We start from the raw sequence: 20,949 nt of genomic DNA on the forward strand, positions 1-20,949 counted from the left end.
CTTGTGAAAACCATTTGTTCCAAAAGGTGGGTGAAGCAGGTACTATGGAGCATTTGAAGCTTGGTCAGGAAGCAATGCCTGAAAATGCCAAGGTCATCCACTGCATCCTGGGCCATTGCCAGTCATCTTGCCTTTTGTCCTGCCACTAGACTTTGATGATTCAGGAAGCGAGTGATGCTGATAATTTTGTGCAATTCCACCTCACTTAAATCTAATTCACACGCAGTCAAGACATCACCTGTGATTTCATTGGTCCTCTTCAAAAACAAAGGATGAAGAACAGCAAGGGAAATTTTTAAAAAATGAATTCCAGCCTCGATATGAGATTCAGAACAAGAGTGAACAAGAATAATATTGACAAGTTCAGGGTGAGGTACCAAGAAGCTCCAGCAGCTGAGGAAACTGGCTAACCACGGTGCTGAGTTATACTTAGCCAACTGAGATCAGAGCAGAATTCCAATGTGTCTGAACTAAGTGGTTCATGTTGCTGGCCTGAGTGACCATGAGCTCTACATTGTATGTGTGAGCCATCTCTAGCCTCCCTTTGGTAGGGTTAAATAGACACGGGCACTGCTGTGCTTCTCTAGGCTCAATGCTCATTTGACCTAAAATTCAGTTCCTCCAACTCAATTGTCCCCTTGAGGCCACAACCCCACTAACAGCTTTTCAAGATCTATATCCAGAAATAGGAAATTACTAGGAAAGCCACAAGCTGCAGGTAGCTTTCCTAGGACTTATCTACTTAAGTGAAATGTTATATACTCCTTGAAAGATCATGAAGGGATTTTCCCACACTGATGCCACTATAGACCCTTTGTGCATTCATATACTACTAGCCTGAAGACCACCATTTCTTAACTGTATTTTGGTTTTCAGTTTCTACTTATCCACCCATTCTCCTTGACACAAATCCCTTCTGTCAAAAAAAAAAATATCCCAAGTTGGATGAGACATACAATGCCAGGGAGGGATGTCATTTCTTGAGGAAACCATTGATAGGAGATAACCTCACTTCATGAGGGAGTAACTTTTTAGCTATGGCAGATTGGCTCTGTCATTGAATTGATCAATCAATCAATTTATTGGCATTTATTAAGTGCCTACCATCTGCCAACCATTGTGTTAGGTGCTGAGGACACAAAAACAAAAAAAAATGAAATAGTCCCTGCCCTCGAGGAGCTTTACATTCTATCAGTGGAGACAATGTGCACACCCTCCATGTGATTCTCCTGCTCACGCTCCCAGGACTGAACCCTCATTGGCCAATCCTCTATTACATAGATATAAACAAAAAGAATGCAAAGCAGATTGATGGGGAACACTAGTAGCTAGGGGTTTTGGCGCAAATTCTGCCTCCTGCCTTTCAATCAGATGTGGAGCTATATCTTTCCCATTTGAAATTTAACTTGGCATAAAAATGAAGGATAGATAGTCCGAGTGTTTTGCTAATATCTTTGAAATATTAAAATATGAAGGGGAAGTTCTCCAGCATATTTAGTAAATCCTATGTGGCAAACTTGGGTGGGGACATGGAATAAGAACGACACAAGATAAAGGTCATAGATTTATACCAGAGGAGAGAAACCTCACTCTAGTGAGATTGTGGGTCTATTCAAGTATTGAAGTACATTAGGGCAGAGGTGTCATTATAAACTTGTTATCTGCCTTAATACTTAGTAAAGTGCTCTGCATATTCACTTAAGAAATGTTTATTAAAATTAGTTGAATTTGTTATTGGAAACCATAGGTAGATTCAAGTTTTGGTCTTGATTTCTCCCTCCCAATTGGGTGTGACTTGGATCAGATCCTTCCTCTATAGATCACTTACACTCTCACACTTACACTCCCTTAGTAGCTACATTTCTACAATGAGAATAATATTACTCACTCTATCTTAATCACAGAAGACTTGTGAAAATTAATAAGATTATATTTGTGGAGTTCTATATATGCCATGAAAGAAAAGCAATAGTCATATAAATAGAAAATAGCATGTGTAGTTATTGAAATATTTTTTTTCATAATCAAATATTCAGTTGCTGCATTATCATCTTTCTTGGGAACCTTTCCATTTCTGTTCCAGAGGAAAAACAAAACAGAACAAAATGCCAAGTGGAAATAAAATGTTTGTTTCATGAATTTTTAGGATCCATTTAAATTTACAACATTTGGAACTAAATGATATACATCATTTCTTTAATTTATTTGTTTGATGATTTTTAAATAGCTCATCACAAAGGCCTATTTTAACACATGGGAAGGAAATTCTGTCAGACCTCATTTCAGGGACTTCATCTTCTACCCACCTTAAAATAGACACTATTTCATCTCTTCCTCTTCAGCTACTCTTTTTTTTTCTGCCACAGGAAAAAAAGAAAAAAAGGACCCAACACTCCATGTTAATTTCCCTTTCCCAGATGTTTAGCTGGGAAACAAAATCCTTTTAAAGCTTGAGTAGACTAACACATGAATGCAGAAGTGTTGGTAACACTGAGGGTGTGACTGACACAGACAACTCCCACTCACTGAATTCTAATTACGTAAATTCAGTTGTCACTTCTGTCTCCCTTTGTTAAATTCAGTCATCACAAGGTGTGTACCTGTGAGAATGTCTTCAATTAACAAACTCCCAAAAAGCAAAACTAATAAAGATGGCATTTAGGTTTTGAGCCAAAACTAAATTCAGATTGGGAAAAGGTTGGTCAGCTGTTAAATGAAGATGTTGTTTTTAACTAATGTTAATGATCACTGCATCAAGACAGCTTATTTCTAGAAGTCACAAATGATTTGAATTTCAGGTTTGGGGTTTTTTTAAGGACCCCTGTAGACCCCTTCCCCAATTCTGGGTACATGTATAATTAGTGTATAAGTGAAAAAGTAGAAAATGTGCTGGGCTTTGAGTCAGGAAATCTGTGTTTAAACCTCTCCTCCACCTATTGCTGGTTATAGAATTGTGCAAGTAAGAACCTCTCTGAACTTTGAATTTTCCCATTTGTAGAATAAAGGTGTTCTTTTGGATAAAGCGTTCTTAATCTGGGGGCCTTCGAACTTGTTTTGAAAATATTTTGCTAACTACATATAAATATAATTGGTTTCCTTTGTAATCCTATGTATTTTAGTTCATGAATTGAAAAACATTATTCTGTGATTAGGCCCATATAGGCTTTACCAGACTGTCAAAGTGATATGTGATACACAAAAAAGTTAAGAACCTCTATCTTAGGTGATTTCTATGGTCTTTTCCTAAGCTAAATCTTATGTCCCTCTGTCTTAGTCAATTAATGATTTCATCTCAGCAGTGGGGAACCTTTGGCCTCAAGGCCACATGTCTCTAGGTCCTCAAGTGCAGCCCTTTGACTCAATCCAAACTTCACAGAACAAATCCTCTTAATAAAAGGATTTGTTCTGTAGAAGTTGGACTCTGTCAAAAGGTTACACCTAAGGACCTAGAAGGCTACATGTGGTCTCAAGGTTGCAGGTTCCCCACCCCTGAGCTATATGATGACATAGATAACCACCCTCCTTGAACTTGAAAGATTTACTATAGCTGAAAAACACATCATCCTGTCACCATCCCAATGAAGATTTTCTCCAGTTTATTTTAATCTATTTGGCTAGGCCAAACAACAGGCCAGGCCTAAGCTGTACAATCAAAGTTTTTCCAGCCTGGTAGGACCTAACAAAGCTTGTGGTCCTTTGGCAAAACTTTTGAGAACCCAGGGTCATCTCCTTGCCACAAAGTAGGACCAAAGAAGGACTTTACTGAAGAAATCTAAAATTAATAGTTTTTAAAGTCCCAAAGTAAGTTACAGAATGTCCAGTTAGTGAGCCAACCTCACTGATTTCATTTGCAAGGATGCTACCCCAGAGGACTCTCAAATCAACAAAAGCAGATGAAATGCAATTTTTTTTTAAATCACAAATTTTTACTTCCTATCTAGGGGGTTGATTGACAGGCAGCATGGTGTAATAATGGCTTAAAGCTGGTCTCAGATCCAGGAAAACCTAAGCTCAGGATTCATCTCTGATACATATGATACATGGCTCAGTACAAGTACAAATTATTTAAAGTCTCAGTGCCCTTAGCAACTCTCTAAGACTTTAAGTAGCCGAGAAGGTGTTTACCTGCATTGGTAGAAGTTTCCTCATTGGAAGTTCCCTATATTGATAAAATCACAGGTTCAATGCATCTCCTCATAAGTGATAAATTCAAGAGCAGAATGGATCAGAGTGAGAGTTTTGATTCTCAGTCTAATACACCTGAAAATCTTTACAATGTTCTTAAGGTTGTCTTTGAGTGGAGAAGTTGAAGCTAAAATGTTCCACCCCTCTCTTTTTAATTATAATGAAGCATGAAAATTTTCATGTGCCTGATTAATTAACTCAGACAAATACATATGGACCCTTGGGTTTTCCACTAAATGGCTATATCCATTAATAGCAAAATCAGTTTTAAATCACTAAATATGGGCTTTAGTTGAAATTGTAAAGATTAAGTAATTTTCTGTTTCCATGGGTTTGCTGTTACCATGCATTCTTATTCAAAGTCTTCAAAATTTAGTCAAATCACACTATATTATTCAGTGACTTGTCAAGGGAACCAGTAGTTCAACAGAGAAGACCTTGGTTATGTGTTACCATATGCATAATATAGATCGTTTGCAAGTTGGCAAGTACTGACAAAGTTAGAATTCAGGCTTTAAAAGCAAGTTTATTTTTTAAATAAACACCAAAAAATCATATCTGATTTTTTAAAAAGTAAATTAAAACAATTAGGTGTGAAAAACACTTTTAATTTATCAATTAAAACAACGAACTTCACTTAAAACTTTAATTTCAAAAAGCAAAACATTTTACTGGTTTACTGGTTAAATTAGTGTAAACTCTTTTAACTCAATAAAAGTGGTTTGAGATTTTGTTTTGTTTTGTTTTATTGGTTTTATTCTTTTTCAAGCAACTGAGTCAAACGTTTATCTGTATTAGAGTATATCTTCATCCCTTCTTTGCTACCTGTTAGTGTTTTTCCTATATTTTTATAAAATTCATAAAGTGACAGAATTCACTTAATAATATATTTTCCTATCAATTCCTCCTTGAAGAAAAGATGAAATAAAACCAGATAATGGCTTTCTTTTCTGTGTCTTCTCTCTCTTTGTCTCTCACCAAGTTTTCACACCTCTATCATTTATCTATTTCGAGCATTTCCTGTTTCTTCCACTTTCCTCTATGCCTCTCAAATCCTACTCCATTTTTCCAGACTCAGATAAAAATCTTGACTCCTCCATAAATTTTCCTTGATCACAGTGATTTTATCCCCTTCTCAACTCCAATAGCATTTATTCACGATTGCTATTTAACTTTTTGATTGTTGGATTAGATTCAATTGTCTGATACATATGTATCAAATGTCTATGCTGGGTGCTGGGGTTGTATTTTTTAAATGACACCCACACCCCCATCATATAGTCTAATAGGAAGTATGACGCATGTAGTAATATAAGATTGTGTGTGTTCCCATGTAAGATATGTATGCCCACACAGATGTCTAATTGAGACTAATAGGTGTCAAGAATATATATCTCTGGAATCTGGACAGCTCCTCCACAAGACAGCCTGCAGTTTCTTGAGGTAAGCCTTGAAGGAAGGGCCAAGGTTAGCCATTTGCTCCTTCCCCCTCTTTTCTCAAAGAGGGTTATCAGACTACAATTACATCTATCTGCCCCCTTTAAATATTGATGCTCTAGAGATATGAGTCTGGATGTTAGAACAATAACCTGTATGCTAGCCCTTAGCTTATATCTACTAGCCTAACTCTCACCCACCAATTCCTTCCTACATAAAAGACTATGTGAAATTGAAAAGTGACTTTTAATTCTATTTTGTTAAGACTTAATCAAGATAGCATAGATTTAATATTCTCCTACACTGTGTGTGCCTAAATTCCTTGCTCTTGCAGGCTCACTCAGGTAACCTCAGGTCACTTCTGTCATGATTCTACTCTTGTTCCTTGTGACTCTACCCTTACATTATGACTTGTATCCCCATCCGTGTGACTTCACCTACCACCAACATTCTGGAGAAAACTTACTAGAGGTCAAACTGAATCAATCAAAGCTGTTGTAGCCATTCCCAAATTTTCCAAATCACATCTTGTTTATGGTTAAGGGGGTTTCAGAAGGAGAGGTCCAAATGATGTAATGTCAAGCTGATGTCAGAGGTTTTTTCTTTCTAGCCAATCAGAAGAAGACACACCTGTGTTGCTTGAGATTTTGTTCTGTCATCTTGTTAATCACCATAAAAGATCTTATCATTCCTAACTTGGGGTCTTTGGTCATTGAAAGACCACTGACCCCATTTATTAGCTATTGCTAGCCTTGCTTATAAATGGATAGTGCTTGGACTTTGTGTCTCAGAATTTCTCCCTCAACAACTGTCACAAGTAACAAACACTGAGTAAATCTACTTTTCTAAGCAAATAGCAGAGAAGCCAGAGAATTTGTACAGAATAGAATATACCAGAAAATACCCAAGGGTGATTGAGCTTTGCAGATGCAAGCAAAATAAAATCTCAGCTCAACCAAAAGAAAGGGCTTAATCTCACCCACAAGAAAGTCTCTGAAGTCTTTAGGGAGGCCAGCTAGAAATCAGGGATATATTAAAGAGCTGGATTCCCCTACATGTCAGTAGCTTCTAAAGTCTCTCTCTCTCTCTCTCTCTCTCTTTCTTTCTCTCTCTCTTCCCTAGAGTCTCCCAAAGAATCACATATGTCTCTTACATCAAATCTATCCCTTACACAGGTACTGACCATCACATCTTGCTCAGCATTCTCTCCATTAGTCTAGAGTCATATCTCCTTGTATAGACACAGTAGCATGCAAAATACTTGAGTATTTTGGTAAAGGCTTGGGTAAAGGCCCAATTACATTAATAACTGAAAAACAAAGCACATTATAAATAATTATAATAGTTTTAACTTTACATTGTTTGATGTTATAGTCATAATTTTGAGACTCCCAATGCAGAATCACTCAGGCTGAGTGGTCCTAATGCCCAAAAAAGTATATAGGCAAAGAGAGAAGTTTATACTTTTCCACTATTCTTATCTGTGTTAATTCTTCATCAGGAAGATCATGCTTTGAGCTTTTGATTGGATGAAACTCTTGACTAGTTGCAGCCTGAGTCATTCTCCTTATGCCATAGATAGTTAACTTAGTTTGTAATCCTGTTAAAGAAACTCCAAATATCCAATCTTCACTCAAGCCTGGTATTGATAAGTAATCCCAAGAACTTTTCTACCACATCTAGGTCTGACAAAGAACATCCCCTTTCACATCTGGCACCAATTATCTGTTCTCAACCAAGCCCATTTTGAGAGTATGTAATTTGACCACCTAAACCTCAATTTTGAGCATGCTTACTCCCCAACGCATCTCCCTCACTCTCATACTGGGATGAAATTCTTGAATCTGTAGGGATGAACATATATTGGGGGGGGGGGGATATTCTTTGTTTGCCTGACTGCTACACCACATAATAATAAAGCCACAGTAACAATTTCCTGAAAATTCCTTAACCCAGGTCTTTGCCTGAACTGAGGCCAAATAAAGCAATAATCATACAAATGAGAGGTCCAGACAAAGTTCTAGGGGAAATTTGAGAAAGAGATCATTTTTAGTTTGGAAAACCAGGGAAGTCTTTCAAAATCCAGAAATGCTATGGAGAGTGGGGTGGGGTGGGGTAGGGAGAAAGCAGGGAGGATGGTCCATGAGTGCTCAGAGGTGACAATCAAAGCTAGCTCAAAATAGAATATATAAAGGGAAGCATTATAAAAGCATCTTGTCTCTCCAATGAGATGATAAATTCCTTGAGTCTTATATGTCTTTGTATCCCTCACAGCACTTAGCATAGTGCTTTGTGCTTAGTAGGATTAGACTAGAAGTATGATTTCACTGAAATGAGGAACTCCCAGATGTGGAAATTATTTCTACCAATGCATATAAGCACCTTCTCTGCAACTTACAGTCTTAGAGAGATACCTAGAACATTTAGAAGTTACATGTCTTGACCAGGATCACACAACCAGCATGTGTCAAGTCTTCCTGATTCCAAGACTGCCTCTTTTACATTTGGTTTGTGTACAATAAATATTTGTTCCCTTGATTTAATGTTCTTTATTTGTTCCTTTGACTTCTCCTGGTAATAGCTATACAAGCTTTCTCTGAATGACTCAATAGATCCCAGAGTGGCCCACCTGAAAGATGAGAGCAGAGGAACAGAGCAACACTAAGTCTTAACTAAAAATCTCCTTTTTCCTTTGGTTTCCCCATATGGCTGCAACCCTGTTCCCTTGTCCTGGAGATGGGACTGGTCAGGAAGTTATATGAACCCCAGTAAGAAGAGTGAATGGCTTGAGAGCAAAGCAATACAAATGCTAAAGAAGGTAAGAACCTCCCTGTGGCCTAGAGACAAATAATCATCATGAGGAAAAGACAAACCAAGGGTAGTCCAGGTTGTATTCCAATTAATTAATTAATTGCGTTACATTGGTCATGGAAACATGTGCCAATGATTTTAACAAAAACACTTTGGTTTTGAAATGGTCTTAGAAATGCATAGACTGCAGTCATGGCATGCTGGGAGAAAGGGGTACTATCTGATCCTTGATCCCATGAGTTATAGAGGACGTGGAAGCAGATATCATGAAACAAGACCCTGATGTAGATGTGCTATGAGAATGCATGCACCAAATGCATGAGGAAGAGGCTGTGTTCCTCACCCCCTACTACCTCACACCTCTTCCCCTATCCAGCCCCCACCATGCGGCCCTGTGCTGGTGGCTTTGGTAAACTAACCTGACAAATGCTTTAAGATTAATCAAGCAATGTTAATGTATGTGTATGACACTGAGAAAGAAAGAAATCATAGAATTATGTGATCTTAGGAAGGGATCTTGCTAGCATCTATCATTATTTCCCACTTAATACAGGATTGCCTAATATAGCATCTCTGATGAATCAACTAAGAATTTTAGAATGTGACCCATAGATATTAATCACCATAACTGTCAGTTTCTTACAGAGATTAATAAGCCAAAGTGTTTTTTAATACCTTCATTAGTATATCTCATTATAAATATACATTAGTTAGCCACCTGGCAACTGGTACTTGTAGGTAACATACAACACATGTCAGGGGAAGTTCCCTGGGGTCTATGAGCCTACAATCTAGTAGACATAGCACTGACCAGTACAAATGTGTAAAGGGCATACAAATAAAAATGACTGAATGAAAACATGACTAGGTATGCATGGAGGGTATAGCTGGATGCTAAAAGTAGATGCCAACAGTCCTTCTTTTCTCTGCTGTGCTTCTAGTGCCTTCTTGAGGCTTCTCTGAATCTCAGGGTAATTGAATAGTCCTTATCATTGAAAGGGATGCCAGGAGTTGAAAAAGCCAATGGAAAAGGCCGCCCAAAAAGATTCAGTAGCAGATGCTAGCCTCATGGGGGGAGAGGAGTTGGTGCTAACAAAGAGGTGAATGGAATTCAGAATCCTTAAACTGGCTAATGGTAAGAACTGTTGACCATTAGACAAGAAAAACAAATTAATAAATCTTCGGAGAGGTCTGCCTATTCTTCTCTGTGTACATAGGCCTGACTAACAAAAAAGCTGGAAATATGTTGACTAGACCCTGAGATATGTTAGATAGGGCTGGATCATTCCCAAAAAGTTAAGATTTTTTTAAACAAAGTTACATGTTGCAATGGCGGCAGTGGTGGGAAGGCAATGGCAGAAGATGGAGTAAGTAGGTGACCACAGGTGCCAAGTAGAGCAGCAGCATCAGAGCGGTGAATTGCTCATGGGCAAGCTGCTTCTGGACCAAGGCAAAGGGTCCCTGAGTCAAGTCAGTAGTTATAATATGAGCCAGGAGCAGCTGACCAGCAATGGAAGAAAGACAGTGACTCCAGGATTAAGCCAAAGAATTCCTGACTAAAGTTGGAAGTTATAGGACCAGCACCAGGAAGAAGAAAGGCAGAGAGCCACTATATGAAAGAGCAAACCTGGAACTTTTTCCTTAACTAGTCCTATGAGTCATATGGATTGCCGAGGTGCAAGGAAGGGCATTGACTCTTTAGTAACCCAGAATTTTGTCTACATTTGGATAAGGGGGTCATATATCCACAGGGATGTTATGAATCTGGAGAAACTGTATAAGGCTCTGAGGAAGGTTGGATCACCATTGGGGAAAGCTTTCTTAATCATGTATGGGCTTAGATATGAGTCTTTTCTGCTTTCCTTGTTGCATGAAATAAAAATAATATAAATAAATTTGTTCTATGCCTTATTAATGTGGGTTGCTTGCAAGGAAACTGAGGACACACAGAAAACAGCTAAAAGTTCACAGTCCCAGTGGAAACCTTGAATAGTAGCATGAGCCAAAATTAAACTGAGAAATTAAAAAAAAAAAACCTGATCACAGTCCTTAACAGCCCAAGCGCAGTAGAAATGTGTGATTATTTCCTGTTTAGGGCTTCAGAAGGCATAAAAAATATCATCCAGGGGGCAGCTAGGTGGCGCAGTGGATAGAGCATCGGCCCTGAATTCAGGAGGACCTGAGTTCAAATCTGGCCTCACACACATAACACTTACTAGCTATGTGACCCTAGGCAAGTCACTTAACCCCATTGCCTAGCCAAAAAAAAACCCAAAACTATATCATCCAAAGAAACTTACTATCTAGTCCAGGAAAGTTTCCTGGAAGTTATCACAGTCAGATAAATCAATTAATTACATATATATGCTATTATTTTAAAATGTATTTTTCTCTCATTACTTTTTTTTTCTTTTTCACAACCCTAAGCACATCAGTCAAGAAATAATCCATTGTTTTACTATTCCCAATAGATTAGTTCCTTTGGCAACCAAGAGATAATCTTTTCCAGATTTGAGGTATACTGAATTGAGAAAATGAAATAAAAACTTGTTTTATATACAAAAAAACCCATACTTTTCATCATTTTGTCATGCTGAGGGAATTCTCAACTAAAAAGCTAGCCAAGAGAAACTGAAAAGGTTTTACCCCCCTGTGCTGGCATTCTGTCTTCTCTGGAGACACTAATTCAAGTCTAATTCAAGTTGTCCCCACGTGGTAACTTCGTTGCTGGTAATTTTAAGTCAAGCTTCAGCTATTTGTCAACTGGTTGCCCATAGACACCACAATGGCTAACTCTCCATCCCCTTTCCCATGGCAACGCTCTGTTATTGCCTAATCATATTCTGTACTGAGGGAGTTCATACTTTTAAGTGTATTGTGCCATCCCTGGATTGTCTAGCTTAGATCCACGCTGAGACCAAAGTAAATCCCCAACCTTCTTCTGATCACAGAGACTTTTTCTGGTGTGCCTTCTCAAGAATCTGAGCCATTACTAATCTACTACTGAATTCTTCACTAGCAAGAAAAATCTAGGTCTTAGACTATAACAGTAGTAATATAAATCTTAGTTTCCTAGTGCCTGAACTAGGCATTTCTCCAGAAAGCCGCATTAACTCCTAGGCCCAAAAGGTTTGCTGATTTGTTTGGAAATAATAGTTGTAGCCTATTAGCTTGAAATAATTAAGGCAGTCTTAACTTTGGACAAATTTAAGCCTTGGGTCAGGAAAAACAGGTCTAACCCAGTTCCCATTAGAGTCATAGCACAGCAATAAGTCTTAAGTAGGGGAAGATAAAGGAAGGGAATAAACATTTATATAGTGCCTATTATGTGCCAGGCACTGTGATAAGCTCTTTATAAATGTTATCTCAGTTGATCCTTACAACAACCCAGGGAGAGAAGAGCTGTTATTCTTACCATTTTGTGGTTGAGGAAACTGAGGCAAACAGAGGTTAAGTGACCTGGCCACAGTCACACAGCTAGTAAGTACTAGTTAAAGCAAAGGAGGCATATTGTATCTAGTTTTAGAATTTGTCATTTAAGTGATCTTTACTGATGAAGAAATGTTTCAGCTCCAGAGGAGTTGGAGCAGATGAGGGTAAAATTAGCAGATAAGCACTGAAAAGTAATTTCCACAATGGAGTAGAAAGATGCAGCAGAAGGAACCTTGCCACTTGGAGTCAAAGGGCCTGCATTTAAATTCCAGCCCTGCTTCTTATTAGTTATGTGACTTTGGCAAGTTACTTCACCTCTAGGCCACATGAGGTCACTTCCTACTCTGAAATTCTGTGTTCTTTGAGTTTTACCGCTTAGCATTCTTATAAAATAACTCTAATAGGCAGAGCCAAGATGGCAGAGTAAAAGCAATGACTTGCCTGAACTCTCCCCCAAACTCCTCTAAATAACTGTAAAAAATGACTCTAAACAAATTCTAGAGCAGCAGAACCCACAAAAAGACAGAGTGAAACAAATCTCCAGTCCAAGACAACCTGGATGGTCAACAGGAAAGGTCTGTTGGGCCACGCTGAAGCACAGGGAGAGAAGTGCAGTTCAGCATGGGCTGTGCAGGCAAAGATGGGGCCCCAGCAAACCAGGAGCAGGCCTCGAGGGGCTGAATCACGGGCAGCTGTGGCAGTTTCCAGACTTCTCAACCCACAAACATCAAAGACAACTTAAAAGATCAGTGTGAAAGGTCTGTCAGACCTGGGTAAGAGAAGAACATAGTCCAGCTCCAGCCTCAGGGTGGGGGCCATAGCAGCAGGGGTTGCTTTGGGAGCTTTTGGTCCAAATCAAGAAGCTAATCAGAGGAGGATTGCAGGGATCTCTTTTCTGGCACTAAGGCAGGATTCTCTTGCTTTGCCTGTGCTTGGATATGGGTTGCAATGCTGGGTGGCAGACCTGGGGCGAGGAGGAGTGCTGGCATGGCAGAGCTTGTGGCGGTAGTGAGAAGGAATCCTCCTCTTAGGTCCAAGGCAGAAAAGAGTGCTTGTGGTCACTCATAGACCAGAGCACAGGCCAAGAGAGGAGTAAACACCTCTCCTTTGATCATGCCACCTTGGAAGAACTGAAAATTTACAGGTCCCTAGAAATGTCTCTGAAAACAGCTGCACAAAACCCCCGAAGCTTGGGACAGTACATTCGCCACACTGGAAGCAGATGCCTACCTTAACAAAGAGTTTAAAATTCAAGTAATTGGCTGGGATCATGAACAAACAACACACACACACACAAAGTCAGACCATAGAATCTTACTTTGGTGAAAAAGAAAATCAAAACATACAACCAGAAAAAGACAACAAAGTCAAAGCTCTTACATCCAAACCCTCCAAGAAAAACATAAATCAGTCCCAAGCCACGGAAGAGCTCAAAAAGGATTTTGAAAAGCAAGTAAGAGAAGTTGAGGAAAAACTGGGAAGAGAAATGAGAGTGATGCAAGAAAATCATAAAAAACGAGTCAACAGCTTACTAAAGGAGACTCAAAAAAATACTGAAGAAAATAATACCTTAAAAAATAGACTTACCCAAATGGCAAAAGAGGTCCGAAAAGCCAATGAGGAGGAGAATGCCTTAAAAAGCAGAATTTGCCAAATGGAAAAGGAGGACCAAAAGCTCACTGAAGAAAATAATTCCTTAAAAATTAGAATGGAGCAAAATCTAATGACTATGAGAAATCAAGAAATTATAAAACAAAACCAAAAGAATGGAAAAAATAGAAGACAATGTGAAACATCTCATTGGAAAAACAACTGACCTGGAAAATAGATCCGAGAGATAATTTTAAAATTATTGGACTATCTGAAAGCCATGATCAAAAAAAGAGCCTAGACATAAAATAACCCTAATAGTAATAATTAATGCAGCATATAGGCTCTGGGCGCACTATCTCAACTCTCACTTATGCCAGTGAGGTCTGCCAGAGCAAAGCTAATTTCTTCTCCCCTCAAATTTCTAGAGACAATTTTGAAGAATTTGGGTGCTTTCTCTAAAATTATTAATTTTAAAGCCACCATCTGGTGCTTTCCTCACATCATTTAGCCAGTTAATATCTCTCTAATTTGACCAATTGTTCTCTACTCAATATCATTTACTCAATTAACCAAGTAGTCACAAATTGCAAGTTACTCAATTACAAAGGAACATCTGCCAACAATGCATTACAAGGAAACTACAAATGTATCCTCCCTCCCAAAACCAGGACATACTCTTCCTCTACAGACCCTCTTAGTCCTTCAGGAGATCAATTCAAACAAAGTGGGTACTACCAAACAGCCCCATGAAGTTTATTTCTAAGTAAGACATAACCGATGGATGAGCCAGTCTGAATAATAATAGCAGCAGTTACAAAAGATAAAACAGAGAGTTTTGATTGACTATATGAAATTGAAAAGCTTCTGCACACACACACACACACACACACACAAATCAATGCATCTAGGATAAGCAGGGGAAAAGATTTTGCATTTGGTACCCAAGATATAGAAACACCTAACAAATATATGACCAGAAGCCATTCCCTAAAAGATAAGTGATATATGAACAAACAGTTTTCAAAAGTTCTAGAGCCTCCATATCCATCATTGAAGGGAGAAATAATTGTGAGCCCAACTTCCTCATCACCATCAACAACAGGCAGACAGGCACAGGATCCCTAAGAGAGGCAGCTACCACCAGACCGCCAGTCCTACTCCTGGCCCAGCCTTCCCAACCATCATCCAGGGAAGCAACAACTTATAGTTAAAACCTTCCGTATGTGTTGTTCCCTCCATTAGAATGTGAATTCATTAACAAGAAGAACTGTCTTCTCTATACATATTGCCAGAACTTAACACCATGTTTCACACATAGTAAACCCTTAATAAATGCTATATTCATTCATTCATCCATTAAAAAGAATTGCAAACTATTAACCACCATATGAAAAAATGTTCCAAATCACTTATAATAAGAGAAATTCAAATCAAAACAACCCTGAGGATTTACCTAACACACAGCAAATGGGTAAAGATGACAAAAAATAGTCATTGCTAAAGGGGTTGTGGGCAGGGAGGCACACTAGGACACTGCCGGCAGACCTGTGAACTGGTACAACCATTTTGAAAGACAATTTGGTATTATGCCAATGAAGTAACTAAAATGTCTATAATCTTTGCCTCAAAGATTCCACTATTAGGCATATATTCCTTGGAAGTCACTAATTTAAAAAAAAATCCCCACATACATCAAACTATTTATAACAGCATTTTTTTGCACATTAGCAAAGAATTGTAAAGATAGTAGATGCCCATCAATGGGTAATGGCTAAAGATGAAATAAATGTAATCAGATATTACCATGCTGTAACTAATGATGACTGTGATAAATGATATATGAAAAGATTTACATGAACTGATACAGAGTGAAGTAAGCAAAGCTGAGAAAACAGTATACACAATGACTACAACAATGGAAATGAAAAGAACAGCCACAAAACAATAGCAAAAGAATGTTGAAAAATTACAAAAATTAAGCATGACCACCAAGAAGAAATATAGGAAGATGCCTCTCTCTCCCTCTCCTTTTCGGAGGTGACAGGCCCGTGGGCGTGGAATATTACATGTTTTCATATTTTTTATGTCTTAATTGGTTTTGCTGGGCTGTTTTTCCCCCTCCTTTTTCACTTTTTGGGAAGATTTGTTTGTAAGACAATCCTTCTTTATAACAAGCCAAAAATCTGCTTCTCTAAAACTTTCATCCATTACTCCTACTTCTTCCCTAAGGAATGAAGCAGATAAAAGCCAATCCCTCTTCCACATGACAGTCCTTCAAATATCTGAAGACAGCTAATGTGCCCTGTAACCCAGGAGCTCCCCTTGTCCAAGTTACTACATTCTATTTCCTTCAACTGGTCATCATATGGGGGAAAAGAGTAAGGGAACAAGCATTTAGTAAGCACCTACTGTGTGCCAAACACTGTGCTAAGTGATTTACAACTATTATTTAATCTTCATCACAACCCTGTGAAATAGGTGCTATTATTATATCCATTTTACAATTGAAGAAGCTGAGGCCAAAGAAGATTAAGGGAGTTGCCTGAGGTCACATAGCTAATAAGTGTCTGAGGCTGGAATTAAACTCAGGTCTTCCTGACTCCAGGCCCAGCACTCTATTCACTCCTCCAGCCAGCTACACAGTCTCCAATACCTTCACCATTCTGGTCTCACTCCTCTAGATTGCACTCTAGTCCCTCAATGTCCCTTCCACCTTGTACCTGGAAGTCTACACACTATTCCAGGTATGGCCCGATCAGAGAAGGCAACAGTGGGATTATCACCTCCTTTGTGCTGGACACTCTGTCTATCTTACATAGTCAAATTGCAATAGCTTTTTAGTAGTCTAATCATTTTATATAAGCCTGCCACCAGAGAATGCTTACCCTCATTGTCAATCTTAGATTGTGTTGGAGTTGACTTTAAGGAAAAAGAATCCTTAGCCATCTCACAAGCTACTGGTTGAAATAAATACAAATCCTCAGTTGCTGGTTGTCTACAACAAATTCCACTTTTTCAGGTTTGAGGCTATGTAGATAGGATAAATCTAAGATTGCCAAGATTTGTGTTAGTACAAAATAGGTATTTTTAGCACCTAACAAGGTCAACTTACTTCTTCAAGAAGACTTCAGCTGCTATAAAATATTATCCACATTTTGAGAAATCAAAATTCTGACTTGGCAGGAATGTTATTTAAAAGTTCTTCCTAAGAATGAGTTAAGGAGTAAGAATCAGCTATAGTCAGAATGGTACAGTGGGAGACAGCCCTGGATTTGGAGAGAGGCCTGGATTCAAATCCCTATTCTGACACTTTAAGTCTCTAACCTTGAGAAAATGGTTTGATTTCTCCAAACCTTTTTCCTAATCTGTAAAATGGCGACGATAATTATACCTGTCTATTGTGAAGATCAAATGAAATCATACACATAGAGCTCTTAGCAAATCTTGTAAGTGCTAGCTATCTATGATTACTGTTATTTTTATAAGAGGCAGTATGGTATAATGGCTAGAGACCTGGCCTCAAAGCCAATGACATAGGCTCAAGTCTCACCTTTGACCCATACTGCCTCTGTGCCCCTAGGCAAGTCTCTTAGCTTCTCAGTGATTCTCAGTGGGTCATTTTCCAAGACTATAAGTTTCTGACATGAATTAGTAGAGGATTTTTCCACAGAAGATACTGATACCAATGAAATCACAGACTTAGTTCCTATCTCAATAATTATTATTGTCTCCAGAAAGACAATTAGCAAATTTATATGTCAGTTCTGTTTGTATTTCTATTGCAAAATCGAATAATTAGTTATCTTAAATAAGACTGTATGCCTTAATTTTGGGTGTTAGGACATGAAAATGATGATTGAACCTAGAGAGAAATGAAACAATCCCTGCACTAATAATCTACATCAAGGTACATCATCTTACTTAAATGATTAAGTTGACAATAAGAGTCTGAATCCCATGTAAATTAATGCATTTATTAATTGTTCTCCTTCATTGGAATGTCAGAGGGTGTATAGAGTCTTCAGCCCTAACATATTTATTTTTCCCAATTATTTTTAATTCATGGAAATGAAATGGAATTACCAGTCTTTCTCTGGTAAATATGCCAATGCAAATACACTTAGTCAGGAATAAATGTCCATGTATCTCTCTAGAGCAGAGCCAGAATTAGAGATGAGAAAGATAAGCAGTCATCCAGTATTCGGTATGTAATAGGATGGAACAGAAAGCACATTTTAAAAATGTTTTTTAATAAATGCGCATTTTTAATGCCAGGAAATTCCATTCTTCATGGCACAAATCTATTTTGTGGTGTTACAGTCCCTGTGTAACATTCAGGATGATTGTATTTGTTAGATACATAGTCTAGCACTAACACATGAAGGGGGTGATTTTCTTTTTTATTGCTGTTTGAGACTGGGTCACCCAGGCTGGAAGTACAGCAACCACACATGGCTTGGCCCTACCACTGATAGATGTAGAAGCTTTGCCCTACTCCATCTCCGTCCTGGGCCAGCTGCCCCCTCCTAAGGCAACATGGTGGCCTCCTGTTCTCAGGGGTTCATTTTGTTGGTGCTGGATTTAGCGAAGACACCTGATTGGTTTTAGACCTACTGAAGCTCAGAATTCCTGAGTTCAAATGATTTGCCATCTTCAGGGTTCCCAGCAGCAAGGATTATAGGTGCCACCAGAGTAGTACCTGGCCAAGGTGGTACTTGACAATGATGCACAATAGGCTTTATTTTATGGATCACAAAGAATCATGTCTACGCATGTCTATTATCAGGTATCATAGATGTAACCCACAATCCCATACACCAGAATCTGCGCTTACGCAGATCAAAACTGATCTTGGACCTCCTTCAAAAAGAAAAAAATATTTTCTGTGATGTTTTGCCTCCACCAAGAATTCCTTCCAGAAAATCTTAGAATATAGTTCTAAAATAATTTGCATTTAGTTTACCATTTGTGTGAATAAAAAGGTCCTTAACTTCTGTACAAACATTCAAGATAATATATATTGGGTACAGGAAAGCATTTATTTTACCCCACAGAAAAAGCAGAAAACACATACTCAAGTAGCCAATTAAAAAAAAAAAAGTAACCCTCTGTTTGTTCCACCTTTCCACTAGGGCCCTATGTAGTCCTCCAGACTCATAGATCCACCCTAAGGGATTAGACTCCTTCCACCCTCACTCCTGAAGGGAAAAGAGCTTGGAGTTGTTAGAGGGTCAAGCTCTCAACATTCTAGGAAGTCTCTCTTTCACTTAGGGACTCATGGAGACTTCCATCTTTCTGATGCTACCCCAAGGGCTTGAACTCCCCCAGAAACAAAAATGAACTTGAGATTGTGAGAGAGGCAATCTCTTTACTCCTGGACCTGCATTGACCAAATAACTCTTGGTAATAGTAAAGGACAAATCCAGGGGGTTTTTGCTCCCCAATGTTATGGTTCAGTCCCTTGCTGTTTCTCCAGCTTTGATACTTTATTAGTGATCCTTTTTTTCTCAAGACACTGAAACTGCCTAGGAACTAATTATCCCTTCTCTTTCTAGAAGACTAGATTCTGGTACTCAAAATTGTCCAGGAAATCCCCTCATCACTATGTAGGATAGTGAAGCTAGTATTCAAGAGCTCCTGTTACTTAGCAGGGTGATTTCCCTCTGTTGAGATCACATGGTTGAGAGCTTCTTCCAGGGCAATTTCCAAATATTCTCAGTGCTCCCCCATTGACCTAACTACTGTCATCTCTTGAAATAAGGAGGGGGAGGGGAGTGGGATGGTTGATCAGTTCTGGGGAAGTGCAAGAGCTGAGTCAATTCTCAGGAGTTTCCAAAGAACTAAATTTGCTGTTAGTTCTCCAGTCATTGATTTGGGCTTATCTTTCACTAGATGTCTTTGAAAAAGAAAAAGGCCAAAAAGACCAATTTTATGGCTGCTACCTCCCCTTTTTAAAGGATATCATGAAGGAACATTTCTAATTCATAATAACCCAATCCAAGCAGTTCATCTCCAATCAATGTGTGATGATCGAAGTCCCGAACAAAGGATATAAACATATCAATTTGACTCAGGGAGCTCTCCTGATTAACCCCACCTCCCATAAGCAATTTAAGAGTAGGTTCTGTGACCTAGCCAAAACCCTATAGTTACAAACTTCACAACATGTAATACCATACCACAACTCTGTGCAATTCAAGATTGATAGCCATCTTCAAATATCTTTTATATAAAAGAAAGATTAATTTATTCCAAGGAGCTCCAAAGAGTAATACCAAGATCAATGACTGGAAGGCCTATGAAGGAGAATTTATATTTCAATATGAAAATTAGCCTCCTGACACAGAATAGGACAAAAAAATGAATAATCCAACTAGTATGATAGTTAAGTCCTTATTGTTGGAGGTGTTCTCATTGTAGATGGATGACTAATTGACTGAAATAGTAGAGAAAATTTCAAAAATGTCAGTGGGTTGGACTACATGACCTCTAAGGGCCTTTCCAACCCAGATTTAATTATTCTAATGGACCTCATCCCAGTTCCACTCCAGAGCAAATATTGTTGAGACACTGAAATAGTGAGTCAATTACCAAAACAGTCAGTTCCTGTGAGTAAGATCAAAAGTCAAATGGTGATAATTTCTTCATGCTGATTTTCTACATCAGTCCATAGGATCAAGACAACGGTAGCTTGTGTTCTCAGGGCTCCAAGAAGGTAAAAATCTTTTGTCTCAGACAATAGCAGCTAGCCAGATGAACCCCAAAGGGATGCCGTCCAGATCATTTCTGTGGCTATAAGTTCATAAATAATCACTTTCAAAATAAGATGGAGAGCAAGGAAAGATGGACTGAAGGTTAGCTGACCAGTAGCCTTCTGAAGAAGCAGAGACTAGCAAAGTCAACCTCAAGACATGGAAGGTGGGGTTAAGATCTAGTCTAGGCTGTAGAGATGCAGTGTGCAAAGCTACCAAAAGAGGGCAGCAAAGACCTGACTGAATCAGGGCAGCTAAGGGCACTATTGCCTATCTAGGGAGAGTTGGTTTGGTTGCCTAAAGAGACAAATAGAAGTCTGGTCACCAGATTACTTTTTTCAACTTTTTTTTGGGGGGGGGCAGCAGACACCTGGGGAAAGTGTAATTCTGACTATCAGAGGGAGCAGTGTGAACCAGGAGCCAGTTTCCAGAAGTACCTGAAGGAACATCAATAGGATATCACACCGGGAGCCAATATAAAACAGACAAATCAACAGCTGAGTAGGAATCAATCAGCATTTATTAAGTACCTGCTCAGCAACAGGCTCTGGGCTAAGCACTGGAGATACAGAGACAAAAATGAAATAGTCCCTAATTTTTCAAAGGCCCATATCCCTCCTTGAGTTCGACCAATCCATCGGGGATTCAACCAATCAGCCACTCATTTAACAGATGAGGAAGCTGAGGCTTCATGAATTGCTAGTCATGTTACAGAGCTCGTAAGTATCTGAAGTGGGAA

At 38.7% G+C, this 20,949-nt stretch overlaps 1 protein-coding gene across 1 annotated transcript in view; it reads right to left on the reverse strand.

Moving 5' to 3' along the window:
• Nucleotides 1-11,180, reverse strand: part of TMEM163 (transmembrane protein 163) — a 399,751-nt gene extending 388,571 nt beyond the window's left edge. The window contains exon 1 of the mRNA XM_078146075.1: nucleotides 11,080-11,180. Within this exon, the coding sequence (XP_078002201.1) occupies nucleotides 11,080-11,095 (16 nt within the window). The 5' untranslated portion in view covers nucleotides 11,096-11,180. The remainder of the gene's footprint in view (nucleotides 1-11,079) is intronic.
• Between the last annotated feature and the right edge of the window lie 9,769 nt (nucleotides 11,181-20,949).

This window comes from Phascolarctos cinereus, unplaced genomic scaffold (assembly GCF_003287225.1).
Source record: "Phascolarctos cinereus isolate Bilbo 61053 unplaced genomic scaffold, phaCin_HiC Scaffold_726;HRSCAF=1367, whole genome shotgun sequence".
NCBI lineage: Eukaryota > Metazoa > Chordata > Mammalia > Diprotodontia > Phascolarctidae > Phascolarctos > Phascolarctos cinereus.